The sequence below is a fragment of the Pinus tabuliformis genome, chromosome 6, assembly GCF_031772625.1.
Source record: "Pinus tabuliformis cultivar Carrire ecotype Pingquan chromosome 6, CPIR1, whole genome shotgun sequence".
Taxonomy (NCBI): Eukaryota; Viridiplantae; Streptophyta; class Pinopsida; order Pinales; family Pinaceae; genus Pinus; species Pinus tabuliformis.
In genome coordinates this window covers 116,895,998-116,915,905 of record NC_142292.1, presented here as the reverse complement: position 1 = coordinate 116,915,905, position 19,908 = coordinate 116,895,998, and the positions used below count along the sequence as shown (strand labels likewise).

Sequence of the window (19,908 nt, the reverse complement as noted above, 5' to 3'; positions counted from 1 at the left end):
CTTTGTTTGCTTCAAGTACGATGACAAGTGGATGACAGTATTGTGGTGGCTGTGTGAAAAAAATTGCTGTGCAAGCTTGTGGAATGGAAGCTCATACACACCTTGTAATTTTTTTTCTCTTTTTATTTAAGTTTTTATTATATATTTATTTAATTTTCTATATATATAATTATAATTTTGGAATCAGTTTTCAAATTTTGCAGCGGTTAATTTCTTGGTCAATTACATTGGAATCAGAGAAACTACCAAAAATCTTGAGAATGGCTAAGAGCCTTGCCAAACAAGGTAAAAAAAAAGAAAAAGAAAATTTGGCCAATGGTCTGGATTAGAAAAGGAGGGTCTGATCCCAAATGTGATAGTAAAACCTGGCTCATGAGTTAGTTAACCAAAGTATTTGGAATATAGAAGTATTCATTTAGGGTAAATAAATATAAATATTGAATAATTGTATGAATGACTTGATATGGTTCGGTTACAAATGAACACACCGCATCATCATATCAATTTATAATACTTGTATTTGACCACGTATGGATCTAGATCTCACTTACAACTCATTACTAATTAGTGGACAATGACAACAGTTCATCAATAGAAAAGGATGAAACCCCAAGGCCTGATGTGGCCATAGCCTAAATGGGTAAAATATAGGTTTTATTTTATAAATATACATTAGCACAACTATGTTTGAAAGATGGTAAATTAAATTTTTAAAACTGAGCCAATTTGCTGTGAATGAAGAAGGATTTTTTTTTTGTATTCACAGGTCAGCAGGCTTCCGTGTTTTTTAATATGTGCACTAAACCATTGGAATGGTATTTAGTAAAAATGATTTGTGATGTTATTGTCATTCTTCTTCTTCTTTGTGTAATTTCATTTCTACCAAATTGATTTAGCTTTCTTTCCATGAAACTAGAGGTACATCTTATTTGAAGTGCTGAAATATGTGTGAGAATAATTGAAAACACTGTTTTTGCATGCATTGATGATTATTATATTTTTGAACTGGACATTCTAAGCAATAGGTTTTCCATGCAGAAAGAGGGGAAGTGCACAGTGAGCAGTACAAACTTCTTCCTTTGGATTTGCGTGATATTAAGGATCTGGATGCAGTTATTAACCTAGCTCAGTTGGATCTGAGGTGAGGGGTGACACAAATTTCTTGGAGCAAAGATTTGCTTCTTCTCTGGCTCTTTCCTTGGCCAATTAATCTACTATGAAAGCTTTCAAAGATCATATTTTTCCATGTTTAAATGTTTGGATAAACTTATAATGAAATGCATAGATGGATAAAGCAATGTTTTAAATGTGCGCAAGTAGGAATTATTCTTTCTTGGAATTTTGGCATCTTTCTCTTCTTTTTCCCCATCGAAGTTGGTTGTACTTGCTTCTTTTAGTTTTTTTTTTCTATCTAGGCTCAACATTGAAGTGAGGGCCATGCCAGGGAATTTGTTCTATTGGGAACAACATATAGCACTATAAGCAACAAAAGACTGACATTATCATAATTGCCTTAATTCATGTTTGTGAAATGAATGAAGAGGGTGCTATGAAGTTGACAAGAAATGCTTTGCTGTTCTATATTCTTTAGTAGTATACTGCTTTTGTCTTCTGAAAGTCTTATCCTTGAGGATTTTGCTTTCTTTTCTGGTTTTCTTTTAATTGGGAGATTGAAAACATTTTATGTATTTTATCATCTTGCCTGTTTACTGGCCTCAGACCAAGTAGGTGTCTGCTTTCCACAATGTTATTAAGCTCTTTCTATTTTGATGCTGTCATCAGCATGCCAACCTTTATCATTGCAGAATGTGTTCTTATCTATTTGGAGCCGTATGCAAGCCATGCATTAGTAAAATGGGCAGCAGAGAAGTTCTCCACTTCAGTGTTTGTCATATATGAACAGGTTCACTTCTGTTCTGGAAATAAATAATGTGTGTGAGCGACTTAATCTATGATGTTGGATCTCTACTAAAAGTTGCTTTTGACCTTTTTTTATTCATTGTGCATTCTTTGTATTCTTGTTCCTTCTATATATAAGAACTGAAAATAATCTGCTTATGCAGATTCATCCAGAGGATGCATTTGGACAACAGATGATCAAAAACTTAGAGGTAAAGGGAATTCATTTTGCGATGTTGGAATCTTTAGAAAGAACCACAGATTCTTTTGAGTTACACAGTTCACCTTGTATATGCAAAGATGTCTAAGATTTAGTATCCATGCCAATTTCTCAGTTTTTAGGGATGATTTTAAACTTCGTAGAGCAATGCTCAATTCTTGAACTTGAAATGGGGATAGCTTATGCAAATGCTTTCTTTCTCATTTGTTATTATAGTCTCATTGAGTTTTATCTCTGAAAAGGATTCTCATATTCTGCTGATTAATCATAGATCCTATATGTTTTTTGCTATGTTATTGCTCGGACTTGTCATTTAGAATTTTAGATGGCAGAAGCTGTTTAAGTGAGAAATATCTGCAATGGTTATGTATAGTAATTTAATTTCATAGCTTAATTTGAGGGTCTTTCCAATGTCATCAATTTCTTCATAATGCACGAGAATGGTTCATGTGATATCCGTATAATCATATGCTTTTGTGGCAGAGTCGGGGCTCTCCTCTTCTTGGTCTAATTGACACACCATCTTTGGAGGCCAAGGAAAAACTTTTCACAGATTCTGGCTGGCAGGTACAGTCATTGTCTTAAATGCAATAAGCTAGAAGAATTTAAAAAATTGTGGGTGAATCTTGATTTGTTTAGGTTTCCTTATCATTGAAATAATTTTGTGTTGTGAACATCCATCCCAAAACAAGTAGATAGCTGTCCAATAAATTCTACTGCTTAAATTATCTAGTGAGCTGCAAAGTTATAATTCAGACCCAAAGAAAGATTTTAAACTGAGGTTGTGTATATTTCCACTTTGACAACAATTGGGATCAATCGCAACCACTTATGCTGGGGTGTTTATGGCTGAATTTATTAATCTATGATCTCTTCACCTGCTAGTTCTACCCTTACTGTCTGGTATGTTCTAGGTAACTTTGCTCTTCATCATCTATAATGATTTTGCAGATACGCTTTTTGAATCTATGATAAATATGACATCTAGACTATAATAAGGGTGGCATTTCTTCATCTTTTTGCGGCATTACATGATTAGCTTTTCTTGATTGTGTTTGGGTCTTGAATTATGCTGTGTAGCCTATTGTGCGGGTTTGTTGTATTCATTTCTATTCTGCCAAGTAATTTATTTGTAATATCAGGTATGTCTGATCCATGCATTCGACATAGGAATCTGCCTGAGGAATTGGGTTTTAGTTGACTTGGTTTTGTATTCTAGTGTTCATTTGTTTCTATTTTAGGATTTCGGCCTTTCATGTTGTTCAGTAATCAATTACAAGGAATTCTGATGGACGTTTTGTTACTCGTGTTTGCTACTTTGCAAGTTTGCTCTACTATTCGTTTTTCTTTCAGTATCTTGAAGAGCCCGTCATGGAAGGTCTCAAATTCATTGTTGGGGTTGCATTGTGCTATAAACTTTAAAGTTCTATCCACCATTATAGACTCATCAAGTCAGTTAGACATTTTCATCTGGGGTCTCAAGGTTCAAGAGAGTAAGTAGGATTTCAAATGAGGAATTTGGCAAAATAGGCCTCATGAAATAGGGGTTTCATCCATCTGTTGTGGCATGGGTCATCTTTATAGCATTTCTGCTGTTAATGTGCATTTTGCAAGCATATGATGTTGTAATGGAAATTTGCCCCAATTTGGGGATGAGCATTGCTAAAGTATTTGTACCTTGTCTTTTACGGTGTATAGGAATGTTGTTGTGAAAAATAGTGGTTTTGGTGTAAAGGAGGAGGAATTTCAAAGGTATATCTGTTGTCCATGATTGCAATCTTCCCCCCCAAATAGTCACTATGATCTATTTCATTTTTTGTGTATAGTTTATTTCTCTATTGTATGTGTTATGTCCCCAATTAATAACTTTGCTAAGGGAGTTCTCAATTTTGCAATTTTTGGTAGTTAATACATATTTGGCATATAAACTTAGGAAAAGTGGGTGAAAAAGGAAAATTTACAAAGGTGCCACCTCCAAACATTAGAAAAACCATGAAATTCGATGGGAAGTGGAGAGTGGGGGCCACTCCAAGGGAATACGCACCCCTTGGAGGAATTTGAATTAGGTGAGAGAGGGAATTTGATGGGTGGAGCCCACAAGGAGCATGAGGGATGGCTAGCTATAAATTGGAGGTGAGGCTCTCATTTTAGGGGCTTTTGATCATTTGACAAACTTTGTTGTTTCTCAAGTTGTTCAGTTGAGTCACAAGTGTTGTTTAGCACTAGAGTTTCCCAAGGAGGAAACTCACCCTTCTCTTCGGTGGACTACGAGTGCCACCCTAGGAAGGTATCACCATTGTCTTGTGGAGGCAAGGAGAGACATAACACAGGTGCCACGAATTTTCTGAGCTGAGTTGGGACGCAGAACCAGAGCCACGCTATCCTTTGGAGAGTTGGTGCCGGGAATTAGGAGCTACACCCATTTGTTGGACATTACTTGCAGAATTTGTTGGAGGAGAAGAGGAAATTGCAGAGCAGAAGTGAGTCCACCACTCCAGTACGAAATTCCCTTGCTGAGCCTACACAGTCATTGCCCAGGCCTGCGCAGTCATTGAGAGGGAGTGCTTGTGGGTGGTCTTGTTCAGTGGAATTTGGAGCTGGGTTGTTGTGTGGGAGTTAGAAGGGGGACAAGGGAGATTTTCCATCATTTTGGAGGGCTGTAAAGACAGAATTTCCTGCAGGCCGAAATTTACTGGTAGTGGAGGAGTGCTGGGAATTTGGGGCCAATTTTGGAGCATCAAAACTAGAGGAAACCCTTTATGGGTTTTTGGCAAGGACCTCAAATCTAATTTTGTAGAATTTTCTGGGCAGATCTGAGGGGTCAAATCAGGGTCTCAACACAACCAGCAGTGCAGAATTACTGGGCCAGCGCAAATTTTTTGATAGATAAACTCTAGTAGCAGTTGGGCATTGGCATATCCACCACTTGAGGCTTGTAGCTTGCCTTGTGCAAGCTCAAGTGCACTCTTTCTATTTCACATTGTACTCCAACAATTTATATAATAAAATTGCCCATTTTTGGCATGTTGGGAGCATTTCTGGGTTGTTGTTGTTTACCAATTTTTTTTTATGTTGTATTGTCTTGCATGTTTTTGTTATCACTGTGAATTTTTCATTAGGAATATTACAACATGGGTACCGCTTGTGAAAATTCTATTGAAACCACTGGTGATTATTCTTCTATATTTTGAGATTATTTCTCTTTTGTAAATTACTTACGGCAAATACTGAATAAAAATACAACTGCAATTTCACCAAAAATAATCACAGGAATTGAGAATATAACACACACATAAAAATTGGACACCGATATTTTTGGACAAATTAGTCCCTGGAAAAACCCCAGTGTGGGGAAAACCAGTTATGCAGATGAGGGTTTATATTATTTCTTTAACAAATCAAGGATTATATAATTGCTTGCCTTTCACTGGCAAAGCCCTGACAATTTTCTCTTCACTACAATTGACCAAATTGAATTGGGAAATCAAGAATCTCCCTCTGCAAACCAACTCAGACTCTCTTAGGATATTCACACCTCCTTTGGCAACTTGCACTGGCAAACTAGAAAATACGAATTGGCCACCCAGAAACTCGCACTGCCTCCAGGAAATCAATCTCATGAGCAATACTGCCTCCAACAACTCGACTAACCAACTCACATTGCCTCTAGAATGTTGTTTTGACAACTGGAAACAAAAACGACCCTCTGGCAACTCGCACTAGATAAACTAGCTATTCACACTGCCTAATTCGACCTACCTCTTGCAAAACCTAAGTCGGCCTTCCTCTTGTAGAATTCGACCTCCTCTGTGCTCTCAAAAATCTGGAATCATTGTGAAAAATTTCTCTGGAAATTCTCTCTTGCTTAAAACCCCGCTACTGGTGTCTCCCACACTATCACCGGCCCTTGCTATCACTGCAAATCTGTTGTTCGAATGATCTCCAAGGGCCCCATCACTCGCCTCTTATAATCTCACGTTGACGAATCAACAACCACGTTCTAAATCCAATCAATGGCTAAGATCAATTTGACTTCCTCAAATCACTTTTCTAGAAGTCACTAGAGAAAAATTGATTTGTCTCAATTAATCTTGTTTAATTAACCCATTTCTCTAAGTTAGACTTAGGAAAATAATTAAAACTGGTTAATTAAATCTAATTAAGTCAGTTTCACTTGGAAACTTCTTCTGGGTACTGTAAATAATTAATCCACCTGTGTTCTTAGCCTCATAGATACCATCTGGGACTTGAACACCTATCTGAGCTACCAAAACTAACACTCCCCTCTTAGCGATGAAGATTTTCTCCACTACTCCCAACTTATCCCTAAAGAAAACAAACTTTGCTTTACCCAAGGCCTTTGTCAAAACATCTGAAACTTGCTTGTTGACCACTCATGTGTCAACCACCCCTTCAGTAGAGTATAGTGTAGAGAAATCATAATTTTTTTCAGATTTCATCATCATCATGCAACTTTTGGTCATCATAATGTAATCCAAATTTGGCAGCCCTGTGGGCCTTGAATTAAAAATGGTTCTAGTATGTTTATAAAGCCATGTGAAACATCTAGGTAAGGCTATGATTTTTGCCAAAATGTTTCACTCTAGGGAGTTTTTTTTCCTCCGCCAATTATTTGTGTTTTTAAACATTTATAATTGGTAGAGTTTTTTTCCCAAGCATGCCCCACGACTAGAGTGGGGCTCAGTGGTAAGGTCTTAGGTGAGTCCTAGTGTATCGAGTCTATGTAAATTGTCATACTAGATCATCTGTAAAGTGTCGCAAAATTTGGTTGAGTCTAGAGGTCATGTTTTTATTCCCCTTATGTATGGGAATTTTCTATGTAAAAAATTGATGTAAAGATGTAAAAAAGTGTTGTCTATAGGAGTTTTAGGGGGCATCAGTACTTAATTTTACACCTCAACTCCTAAAATTCCTATCTAGACACACTTTGAAGGCAGAAAAATATGTTTAACCCCATCTAGAGTCATTTTTATTATTTTCTGGCAAAAAAGGAAAAATAATTAGCTAGAAATTAGTCAAAAAATTAAAATCAGAGAAAATAAAATTTTCTCCAAGTGGAAAAATAATTAAAAAGGTAATGTGTTCTTTCCAAAAAAAAGGATCAAAGTGAAAGATGAAAAAAGTCTCATTTCCAAGGCAGAAAAGACCCACAAAAAATTTGTTTGGCCAAAGGGAAAATCTTTTCTCAAGGAAATCGAATTTTTTGGTCTAGGTTGTTATTTTGAATGAGTGAATTTCAAGAAAATTATTTTTGAAGAGTTTGTAGTAGTCCAAATCCTCTCTAGGGTCAAATATTGGTCCATCTAGCACATCAATCAAGGAGGTCGAATTTTCCTATGGATCTGCGTAGCAGTAATCAAGGGTTTGAATTATTTTGAGGAGGATCAAGCCATGGATCAAGTCAACTAGCCATTTTTTCCACTTGGAGGCTCTCACACTCTCATTTTTCTATATAAGGAAGCTCTAAACTCCTCCTTTGTAACAATGAAAAATCTTGAGCTCTTGGCTAAGTGAAGCTCTACTACCCTTGTTATATTTTCTTGTGCTTAATGTTCTACTAGCGTTTTAATTTGTTATTTCATTAGCTCTTGAAGATTAATTGGTGTACAATTATCTCGTATCATTGTTTAGATTTGGAGAAACACACCAGATGGAACCGATCTATTGGTTTTCTGTTAAATCCTTACACTGCTCTATCACTGTGCTATCCAAATCTCCGTGGATTTAACAATTATCTTTCAAGTGTGTAGAAAATAATATTGTTGATCAAATCTTGGATACTTGGGGGCATTCTCGGTTGAATTAACCAACTATTTAAGGCTCAAGCATAGAAGTCGAAATAAGAAAAGGGGTTCCAACTATTCAAGGCTCAAGCATAGAAGTCGAAATAAGAAAAGGGGTTTTCTTATAATTTTCTCAATATCGAAATTTTATCTATCTTTAAAATCTTTCAAAATTATTTTACGACTTTAATGAATAAATCTGCTATTTAAAGAGTTTGTCACTGTAAATTTGTAAATAGATCTGATATATATATATATATATATATATATATATATATATATATATATATATTTCCTTTTAACCATGTATATAATCTCCATCTATTTATATATACCTGTTCGGCTTTCTTGAGTTTTCTTGCAGATCTGAAGATAAGGCATCAATTTTGGCTTGGATCTTGTTATATATATTTTTTGCAAGCTTGATCCCATCGAAATTTTGAGGAAAATCTTTTTTTGAAGTTAGGATTAGCCTCCTAGCCTAGATGATTAGGGCTTTCGAGGGCAGCGAAAATCTGTAAGGAAGCTGTCTAGTGTTTTTTGGTGGCCGCAAAGGTTTGGAGCCTTATTTCCCTCCAGATCAAATTTTTCTCCAAGAGTTTCTTCTATACAATTTTTTTGCAATTTTTTTGGGGGTTTCGCTTGAAATTTTTGTCATTTTTGCTCTTCAAATCTCATTCTTGGGTAGCCTCTAGCATTAAGGCTTGTTTTGGCACCTTGTGAGGGTTTGTTTGTGGCCCATATCACTTTTGAAGACTCTTTCTTGAGGGTCGTAGGAATTCTAGGCCTCTTTTCTCTAGGCCGCAAGCCCTCTAGGGCTTTAAAATTCTTGCCATTGATTTATTTGCTAACCCTTGTGATTTTGCAAGAGTTTCAACGATTTTTTTTTAGGGTTTCACCATATATTCTTGGCATAAAAATTGATTTTCAAAGGATTGACATCACTTGCAAATTTTTTAGGAAGCCGCATATTTTTAGGCCTTTTTCCTCAAGGTCAAGAGCTCCTAAAGGAGCCTCTTCTTTGACTGTTGTGAAGCTGTTTTTTTTTTGAAGAATTTTAAGCCTTGATATTGAAGAAAATCACCATAAAATTTTTGATAAAATTTAAATAAAAAATTAAATCATTTTTTTCTGAATAGGCCATGAGTTCTTAGAGGCCTTCCTTCACCTAGGCCGTGGGCTTTGTTGACTGGTATAATTTCTTGTTGGAGGCCGAGGTCTTTTGGAGGGTTGGATCAACTTGTTGGAAGTGTTTGGAATCATAATTGATAGCTGATCTGGTTTGGTTTTGTATCTTAAGGAGGTGGTTTTGTGAAGTTCTTTCATCATTGTAATTCTCCTTGAGTTGAAGAGTCCTTTCCCTTTGTCAAAAGGACTTCTTCTTTTGTAACATAATAATAAAGATCTTTATGTTTTGAGGGAGCTTGGGATCTCAATCCCATGGTATCTCGCCTCCTTATTTAAAAGGGAGGCATCCTCTTTTCCTTTTCCCTTAGTCTTTAGATCTAGCTTACTAACTTGTCTCTCTTGCATTGCTAGTTTCATTGTTATCATAGTTTAGATCTAATCTCTTTGGTTGCATTCATTAACTAGCTGAAGATTTAAAGTAGTCTCTCTAATATCTTGCTAGCAATCTCATTTGCCATCATTCACTTGTGCTTTCATTATACAACTTGTTTCCATTGTCTAATATAAGTAAAGCCATCTTAAGAAGCATTAATTGTTAAAGACATTTGGGACATTGCTCTAATATCTAATCTAATTGCACTTCTATTGTTTCATTGAGTAATATTCTATTTGCTTCATTAATCATTATTGTAAGCTAATCATCTTGCACTCATAAGTGATTCTTGATTATAAATGGATTGGCTCTTTCTCTACTGAAGCATTATTGTCATTGAATCTCATTGGAACATTTATGTTTGCATTCTTAATTTGCACTCTTAAAATTTACCTCCAAGCATAAGCTTGGTTGATAGAAAGATAGGACAACCTGCTTCATATCCAATTTGACAAGCTTGACCCTTAAGCAACAGTAAAATGAGTGCCCTTGCAGTTTTCTTGCGACCGAACCCTTGTAGGAATAGAGGCCCTTAGGTTGCTAGAACTTAGAAGTCCTGGGTAGGTATCGTTAAATGAGGCATTAGCCTCTTGTTGATGGTGCTAGAAATTCATCAACCAAGGGGGTCTCCCTTGTATGAAGTCCAAATTATACCTCACAATGTTTTGAATAAGAGCCCCATCCAGAGTATTGACTCGGCCACCATAACTCTAAGGTTTGCCTTGGCTGCAATGAATAACACAAGAGAGTATGCACAAAACCTTTGAAATCAACAAGAAAGTTGACACTGTGAAACACCAATTACAATGTGTAAAATGAGACTTTCATGAGAGGGAAGTAAGAGTGAGTCTCTAGAAGGAAAGTAATAGTACTATCCTAAGAGAGGCACATGAGAGCAAGGAAAGATTCGTTAATTATCTAGCGAAATAGTTCACATAGACACAACAATCATTAAAGCACATACAACACACATTCAACAAGATAAGCACCAAAGCCAATGAAATAGTTCAATTTCTTTAGTACAAATGAACATAACATATATCGCAAACATCTAAAGAATAGCCTTACAACATTCGCGATACATGCATGGAAATGTGTTGGCTCAACGAGCTTCTGACTATTGGTGAAAGATCCAAGTACATAGTTACAATTGTGAGACACTAGCTCCAATAGTGGAACATTAAGTCACTTTTTGCTTCTCCAAAGAATGATCTTTTCTCCTATGCCAAGCATAGTTATCAGAACCAAACTGGTCATTGAATTGGTATACCCCTTGGACCAGGAACTGGTCAAAACCATACAGAAACCGGTAAAAAGACCAGACCAAAAAATTGGTCAACCAAAAACACATAAAATATTCAAATTTTAAAGAAAAACATATATATTAATGTGCATTCATATGAATCCAAACCATTTATACACAAATAATCAAAAGTTCTTTTATATAGCATGTAAGAGTGCACATAACCAAAATAGCATTGAGTGCACATAACCAAAATAACATCGAGTGCAATCCATCTCTGAACCGAAAATACATCAGCAAACGAGCTCCACATGGCCTCTAACATCTAAAAAAAATTATGCTGCAACACATACCTACATATCATCAAAATCATTGCCTATATTGGGATCTTCGTCATCAATATCATCCTCTAAGCATTAAAGTATGATAGAAAAATCATAGCATGTCAAGTCAAGATTTTGTTTGAGTGATGGGTATTTTTTTTAGTAAGCTCATGATAAAAGGGTTCAACAACCAATGCCACTAACATCAAGGTACATAGAGGGCTTGGTGCTCTTGATTAAATACTAGTTCCATACCCTCGTACATGAGAAAATCCAATGTAGCATTTTAGTCCGTTAGATTTTGAGCGAGATCTAAAATTCTACTTTCTCCATATGAAATCCAATGAGGTCAAAACCACTCTCAAACATCTTGAGTCATTTCATGGTAATGTTAAAAATTGAAGTAAAAGTGGATGATTCAATCATCGATGTTTACTATAAGAATTTAACATTACCATGAAATGCATAGCAATAGTGTTGATTTTTGGTAGCATCAGATGTGCTCTAGACTTGAAATTTGGAGGAGAGGCTAAGGCAGATGAGATCTCCAAGACCCATAAATCGTTTTGAGAAATTCCATCCGGATAAGGAGTTATTAAAATAATTAATATTTTTAATGGGTTCCTAAGTCTAAACTTAGAAAAATAAAAATATTAATGGGTATTAATAAAGATAAGGATGAGAAACTTCTAAGAGACGAGGATCAAGTCTGTTTTAATCTTGGTCGTTGATTAGGGACTTAATCTCGGCTGTTGCTTCATCAACAGGAAAAGTATAAGAGAAGACTTGAGGGTCATTTGGAGATACACCGGCAGGTACTCAATATCTCAAGGAAATTCGATTCTTAAGGAAGAGAAGATTGATTTCAGAGGGAGTTGCAAGATGGAGGAAGAGGAGGGCTTCAACAGCAGGCAGTGATCGAGGAGGAGGTGACGCAGGGTCAGTGGAAGACAGTGCAGAAAGAGAGACGCAGTCTAGAGGAGAGATGCAATGTCTACGCAGGCTGATGTAGAGGGATGCAAGGCCACTCCGAGCCACGTTTGGTCAATCAGAGTGACACAGGGGTGACGCAGAAGTGGGAGCAGGGTCTTCGAAGTGTCAGATGGTCTCAAAGGGAAAGTCTCAGGTGTTTTCTTTCAGGTTCTCTGTAAAATCATTCCTTGTAAAAGCAATTGTTGCTGAAGATTAATAAAGCCCTCATTTGCTGCACTGATTTTCCCGTATTAGGTTTTTCCAGCGACAATTGTCCAAAAATAACTGTGTCGATGTGATTGATTCTTGTGCATGTATTTTTTCTCTGGGTAATTGTGTGATAACTGTAGTAGAATTTATTTTAATATTTGTTGAAGGAATTTCGTAAATAACTTATTGAGAATAATAAGTAGGTGAAATAAATTAGTTGCTGCAATAATAGAATTTCAGTTTAGAAATTTTCACATGGTATTAGTTCAGAGATTCGACAACAGGAAAGGAAAATCGATTATGGGTCAAGAGCATGATGCAGAGGCATCCACTCAAGGGGACTCGTGCAGATTTCCAGAAGAATGCACAAGGGACAAATATTCGATGTTAGCTTCCAGATTGGAAGAAGAATCCACTTGCCTTACAAGCTCTGCCTCCTCGGAGGTTTGGTATATAGACAATGGAGCTTCCTGGCATATGACAGGAATCTGAGAATGTTTTTCAGATTATCAAGAAGAAAGAATGAATTTTCAGATCACCATGGGGAATAAGGCAAAGTGTACTCCAGTAGGAAAAGGTACCATAGTGTTTCAAACCGAAGTAAGAGAGCAACTTCGGGCAACCAATGTGCTGCATGTGCCGGGATTGGGGATGAACTTACTTTTCGTATCTCAACTTCAAAACAGGGGCTATGACGTTTTCTTCATTAAGGAGAAAGTATATGTCAAACATCCAAGTTGGAAAAAGAAGGCTTAGAATGGAATCAGAAGTAACAGGTTGTACAGGTTACAACTAGAATCACCAATGGCACTGATAGGCAGTAATGGAGACAAAGACTTGAATGAGCTATGGCATAGGAGGATGGGACACTTACACCATGGGGCTCTGAGAATTCTCAGGAAAACAATATCAGGAGTTCCAGAACTAAGTACTGAATGGGATGATGTATGTAGAGGGTGCGCTTTGGGCAAGTATGCCAAAGCTGCGTTTTCCAGAAGTAACAATAGGGCGAAGAGTGTGCTAGGATTGATACACTCAGACATCTGCGGACCGATGTCCACAAAAGCTCTTAGTGGTGTCGAATACTTTGTCACCTTCATCGATGACCATTTTAGGAAGAATTGGATCTACTTTTTGAAAACCAAGGATGAGACTTTCGGTCGATTCAAAGAGTTCAAGGCTCTAGTGGAGAATCTAATAGGAAAGAAGATAAAAGTGTTGTGCTCGGACAATGGTGGAGAGTATGTTGACAAGGACTTCATCGATTTTTGCGCTAAGGAAGGCATCAAAAGAGAGTGGAAAACTCCCTACAATTCGGAGTAGAATGGAATAGTAGAAAGAAAGAACAGGACTATTGTGGAAGCAGCTAAGGCAATGCTGTATGATCAGGATATGCCTAAATTCCTGTGGGCAGAAGCATGGAGCACGATAGTTTATGTCTAGAACAGGACTCCTCACGGGCGTTGGGCAAAATCACTTTGGAGGAGGTCTTCATTGGGAAGACACCTGAAGTTAGTCATTTCAAGATATCTGGGAGTTTGGCATATTGTCGTATGCCCGAAGAGAAGAGAAAGAAATTAGATCAAACTATTGAGAAAGGATATCTTGTGGGATATAGCGAGAATGTTAAGGCGTATAGAGTCTATCTTCCAGGGAGTAGGAAGGTAGTAGTTCGGTGGGATGTAAAGTTCATGGAGGATAGAGCTTTTAGAAAATCTTGAAAAATGTCTTCCAAGGAGCAGTGGAAAGATGAGCCGTTGGTCAGACCACTTCAACTAGCGGAAATTGGTACCAGAAATCCTCCTGAAGACAAGGCTTCAGAACTGGAGGAATCTCAGGAAGAAGAGGAGTTGATAGATGTACCTACTACAAGTGGAAGAACGAGCCGAGAACTCCGATAGATTCTACGAGATGCAAAATACTTCATTGGTGCACCCAGGAATAGTAAAAGGGAGCGAAGACAGCCAGACAGATACTAGGCCTTAGTAGCTCAGGTTGGGGAACCTTCTAGTTTTTAGGAGGTCGTTCAGCATCAAGTATGGGTAGATGCTATGGTGGAGGAATACAACTCTATAATGGTCAATGATGTTTGGGAAGTGGTACCTAGGCCTTAGGATAGATCAATGGTAGGTTGGAGATGGATCTACAAGGTCAAATACGTTGCAGACGACAGTGTGGAGAAATATAAAGACAGGTTCGTAGCTAAGGGGTATGCTCAGAAGGAAGGGATAGACTATGAAGAAACCTTTGCCCCAGTAGCCAGGTATACTTCTATTAGGACTGTGATATCTCTTGCAGCACAGATGGGGTGGGAGATTCATCAAATGGATGTCAAGACGACATTCTTGAATGGGGTAATAGAAGAGGAAGTATACATCGAACAACCAGAAGGTTTTGAGACACATGAGAAGAAATCTCATGTATGCAGATTAAAGAAAGCCTTGTATGGGCTGAAACAGGGACCTAGGGCATGGTACGGTCGAATTGATGGCTACTTGCAGAAGATGGGGTTCGTCAAGAGTGACGCAGACCTTAATCTCTATTATCTGGTTGTAGAGAATGAGCCTCTAATCCTAGTGTTATATGTGGATGATCTCTTCCTGACAGGATCATCCAGGCTCAACAAACACTGTGAGAAGAACCTAGCCACACAATTCAACATGAAGGATTTGGGACAGAGGCATTATTTTCTGGGGTTGGAAGTTTGGCAGCAGAAGGGTGAGATCTTCCTGGGACAAGGGAGATATGCTACATAAATCTTGAAGAGATTCAGGATGCAGGATTGTAGACCTATGGCTACTCCAATGATCACCAACTGGAAGAAGATTAATATATCAGAAGATAAAGATGTTGATCCCACCTTGTACAGACATCTCATAGGGTCCTTGATGTATTTGGTCAAGACTCAATACCAGGCCAGACATTTGTTATGCTGTCAACACCCTTAGTCAGTTCATGGTAGAACCTAAGAGGGCGCACTGGGCAACCGCCAAACATGTTTTTAGGTATATACAAGGAACAATCGAGAATGGACTATTGTACACCAGAGGCAATGACATCAGGCTGAGTGGGTTCGCTGACGCAAATTGGGTTGGAAGTTCGGTAGATCGGAAAAGTACAATGGGGCATTGTTTCAACATTGGATCAGGAATGACCTCTTGGTGCAGTAGAAAATAGAAATCCATGGCTCTGAGCTTAGCTGAAGCAGAATATATAACAGCTAGCACAACTTCGTGCGAAGCCATATGGCTTAGGAAATTGCTTGTGAATCTATTCAGGAGAAGGATGGAAGCGACTAGGATCATGTGTGATAATCAGAGTTGCTTCAAGATCTTTGAGAATCCAGTATTTCATGACCAGTCAAAACATATTGATATCAGGTGTCACTTTGTCAGAGACTGTGTCCAACGAGGAGCAGTACAGTTGAGGTACACTCCTACAGGAGAACAGGTGGCAGACATCCTCACCAAGGCTCTAGGAAGAACAAAGTTTGTTCATTTTAGGGAAAAGATGGGGATGGTAAAGAATCCATTTCAATAATGGATAAGCATCAGAAGTTGCAGTGCAACAGTGAGCAGTGGCAGTGCTATGGGTAGCATGATGCAGTAGGGTGAGAGGGAGCTGCAGTGCAGGAGCAACAGTGGCAGTGCTATGGGTAGCATGATGCAGCAGGTTGAGAGGGAGCTGCAGTACAGGAGCAGCAGTGGCAGTGGCAATGTCATGGGCAGCAGTACAGGAAGCAGTAGTGTAGGGGATGTGAGGCAGCAAGCCAAGCATCAACACAGGTACTGATGCGGAAGATCAGTGTGATGATTCTATAGTGAAACATTGTTAGAGCACATTCCTCGCTAAGAGGGAGTGTTGATTTTTGGTAGCATCAGATGTGCTCTAGCCTTGAAATTTGGAGGAGAGGCTAAGGCACATGAGATCTCCAAGACCTAGAAATCGTTTTGAGAAATTCCATCTGGATGAGGAGTTATTAAAATAATTAATATTTTTAATGGGTTCCTAAGTCTAAACTTAGGAAAATAAAAATATTAATGGGTATTAATAAAGATAAGGATGAGAAGCTTCTAAGAGATGAGTATCAAGTCTGTTTTAATATTGGTCGTTGATTAGAGACTTAATCTTGGCCATTGAGTCATCAACTAGAAAAGTATAAGAGAAGACTTGAGGGTCATTTGGAGATACACCGACAGGTACTCAATATCTCAAGGAAATTTGCTTCTCAAGGAAGAGAAGATCGATTTCAGAGGGAGTTGTAGGGTGGAGGAAGAGGAGGGCTTCAACAACAGGCAGTGATCGAGGACAAGGTGACGCAGGGTCAGTGGAAGACAGTGCAGAAAGTGAGACGCAGTCCAAAGGAGAGACACAATGTTTAAGTAGGCTGACGCAGAGGGACGCAGGGCCACTCAGAGCAGGGGTGACGCAAAAGTGGGATTAGGGTCTCCAAAGTGTCAGATGGTCTCAGAGGGAAAGTCTCAAGTGTTTTCTTTCAGTTTCTCTGTAAAATCATTCCTTGTAAAAGCAATTGCTGCTGAAGATTAATAAAGCCCTCATTTGCTGCACCGGTTTTCCCGCATTGGGTTTTTCCGAGGACAATTGTCCAAAAATAACTGTGTCGATGTGATTGATTCTTGTGCATGTATTTTTTCTCTGGGTAATTGTGTGATAATTGTAGTAGAATTTATTTTAATATTTGCTGAAGGAATTTCGTAAATAACTTATCGAGAATAATAAGTAGGTGAAATAAATCAGTTGTTGCAGTAATAGAATTTCATTTTAGAAATTTTCACAAATAGTACGACCATATGCTTGAATATTAGGTCTCTATTGTGGGCTAGTGCCCAACTAAGGCAAACAATAAAATAAAAAAGCAAAACAAGCCCCACTTGCTGCGTTCTACGTGGCTTTACTGTACCGAACCAGACAAAAACAGTTTAAGTCACCGGTTTGAACTAGTTTTTGCCTCAAAACAGTGAGACCAGTCTGAACTGGCTGGTCCGGTTCGGTCCTTATAACACTGATGCCAAGTTAGAGAAGCCAAGGCTATCTCTCCAAAGGCTAAGCCTCCAAAAGCCCTTTGCTTGACTTATGAGGGTGTATTTATAACAAGAGGAATTACCTTTCATATCCTCATGACCCTTGAGCTTCCCTCATGACTATTGGACTTCCAAGTGACCCTTGAGTTTACATGTGACCTTTCATATTCCACATGTGACTCTTGGACATTGCACACATTTACATTTTTGTCATTTTTGAAATACATAATTACACTCCACATCATGTGGCAAGACTCATTGACACATATGATACTGTGATGATGTTAGTTTTTGTAGCATCGAATGTGTTGTAGCCATGAAACTTTGTGGAGAGGTTAAAATACATTTATTCTCCAAAACCCAGAAATATTTTCTGGAAATTCCACCTATATACGATTTAATTGAAATAATTACTTTTTTTTAAAGGCACCTAAGTCTAAACTTAGGAAAATTGTTTAATTAAAGGGTATTAATTAAGTCATGGTGAGATCCTTCTAGAAAATGACTTGGATTGATTTCTAGTTAATCTTAGCCATCGATTATGTTTTAATCTTGGCTGTTGATGCCTGAACGAGAGATTATAAGAAGAAGCTCGATGGGGTTGGAGAAAGATACTTGAGAGGAATTCAATATTGCTAGGAAATCGAACTTGAGGGTAGCAACAGTCAGTTGCCGGAGTGATTCAGTAATTTCAAAGCAATTAGAGAGGGGCAGGGATAGTAAGGCCGGAAGGAAGTTTTTCCGGTCCGGTGAGTGCATAGCAGAGAGATAGAGAAATCTACAGAGAGGCTGACGCAGTGTAGAGAGGCAGCGCAATGCTTCAAAGGGAGATCGTATTTTGCTGAGGAGAGATCGAAATTTAGAGCCAGAAGCCGAAGTGGGAGCCCGAAAGCCAGGAAGATCGAGTTTCCAGAGTAGGAGCTGATTAGTCAGTGCAAAGATGCTTGTTCGAACTGGGTGATGCAGAACTGTGTAGAGTGACGTAGAGGCAATGCAAAAGCAGCAAGGAGCGGCGCATCTTGAGCCAAGGTCAGTGTCGGATCACGAGTGGAAGTGAGAATTTTCTCACTAGGTTTTTGTCAGTCATTTTCTCTATATGGATTGCTAGATTGAGCATCCATAGATTTGTACTTAGATTTACTACTGCATAATAATCAAACGCTCAACTGCTGCACCAATTTTCCCAAGTTGGGTTTTTCTGGGGAAATTGGTCCAAAATTCACTGTGTATATGTGTGTGTGCTTCTATTCTTCAGCGTTTTATTTCTTCCGCAATGTTTTTTATTTTGTGAAGGCTGCAGTGTATGTATTTTGATATTTGTTGTAGAAAACAACAATTAATTTGTTTAAGTAAAATCAACAAATAGGAGAAATATCATCAATTGTTGCAGTAGGATTCCATACTTTGGAATTTTCACATGGTATTAGAGTGCAAATAGAAGCCAGAGAGCTCAGTTGCAAAAGGAAAGAGGAAGTTCGAAATGCTGCCTAGGAAGCAGTTCGAAAACCCCAGGGGCAACGAAATTCCTTGGCCAGGAGGGTTAGTTTTTCGTGGAAATTTTACTTCTCTGAGTCAGTTGATAGAGAATAAAATTTTCCAGATCGAAGAATACCAGAGGCAGAGGGAGTAGCAACAGTTTCCTTGTAGAGCAGATCTTCAGCGGACACAGATATTTCGCAGTAGGTTGCTATTGCGAAATAACGTTAGGAGGAAGAAAGAGCACACATTGAGGAAATTCCTTCCTCAGGGAAATTCTAGCCAAGAAGTTCGATTTTCCCTTGCAGATCAAGAGTCGTTGTGAGTAGAGTTTCTCACTTCAGAAGGGAGTGCGAATAGCTGAGCAACAACTGAGCATAAGGGAAGAGGGAGAGTTTGACATTTTTCTTATATGTCATCAACAGGGCTGCGAGATCAGGATAGATTGGAGGGAGCCTCCAACTATGTGATCTGGAAGGCAAGAATTTCATGTCTTCTGGATGAGTATGATTTCAAAGCCTACGTCGATGGCATGGTAGTTGTACCCATAGATGCAGATCTGCTCAAAGCCTACAAGAAGGAGATGACAAAGGCAAAGAGGTTGATTATCGATGGGGTTCAAGATCACGTGGTGTCACACATAGCTGGCAAAGATGCTGCCCAACAGATGTGGGAGGCCCTTACCACGCTATACGAAGTATCTTCCGAGCAATGGAAGATGTATCTTGAGGAGAAGTTGAGATGCACGAGGCTTCTAGATATCCGAGATCAATTATCTGCAGCAGGCTCAACGCTTCAACCTACACAGTTGGTAGAATTTGCCCTCAACAACGTTTCTGAAGAGTGGCAAGTCTTTGTCAAGAGTATTCTTGGTAGAGAAAGATTGCCAGACTGGGATTGTATGTGGGCTGACCTGGAGCAAGAGGAGATGAGGTGAGATTTGGTGAAGAGCACCATCAGTGGCAGCAACAACAACAATGACTCGAAGCAAGTAAAGGAGGAGGAGAATGTGGCCCTTGCATCAAAGGGCCAGCAGGAGCGACGCAGCAGGAAGAAGGACCTTTCCAAGGTCAAATGCTTCAGGTGTGGTGAGCTTGGCCACCACAACACCTAGTGTCGTCTTAGAAAGAAGGACAAAGATGAGAAGCAGGATCAGTA

At 38.5% G+C, this 19,908-nt stretch overlaps 1 protein-coding gene across 1 annotated transcript in view; it reads left to right on the top strand.

Moving 5' to 3' along the window:
* LOC149257620 (leucine carboxyl methyltransferase 1 homolog) overlaps positions 1 to 19,908 on the top strand; it is a 320,644-nt gene that overhangs the window by 85,857 nt on the left and 214,879 nt on the right. Inside the window, exons 6-9 of the mRNA XM_089414464.1 lie at positions 1,039 to 1,141; positions 1,783 to 1,903; positions 2,064 to 2,111; positions 2,603 to 2,686. Coding sequence (XP_089270590.1) covers positions 1,039 to 1,141; positions 1,783 to 1,903; positions 2,064 to 2,111; positions 2,603 to 2,686 — 356 coding nt within the window. The remainder of the gene's footprint in view (positions 1 to 1,038; positions 1,142 to 1,782; positions 1,904 to 2,063; positions 2,112 to 2,602; positions 2,687 to 19,908) is intronic.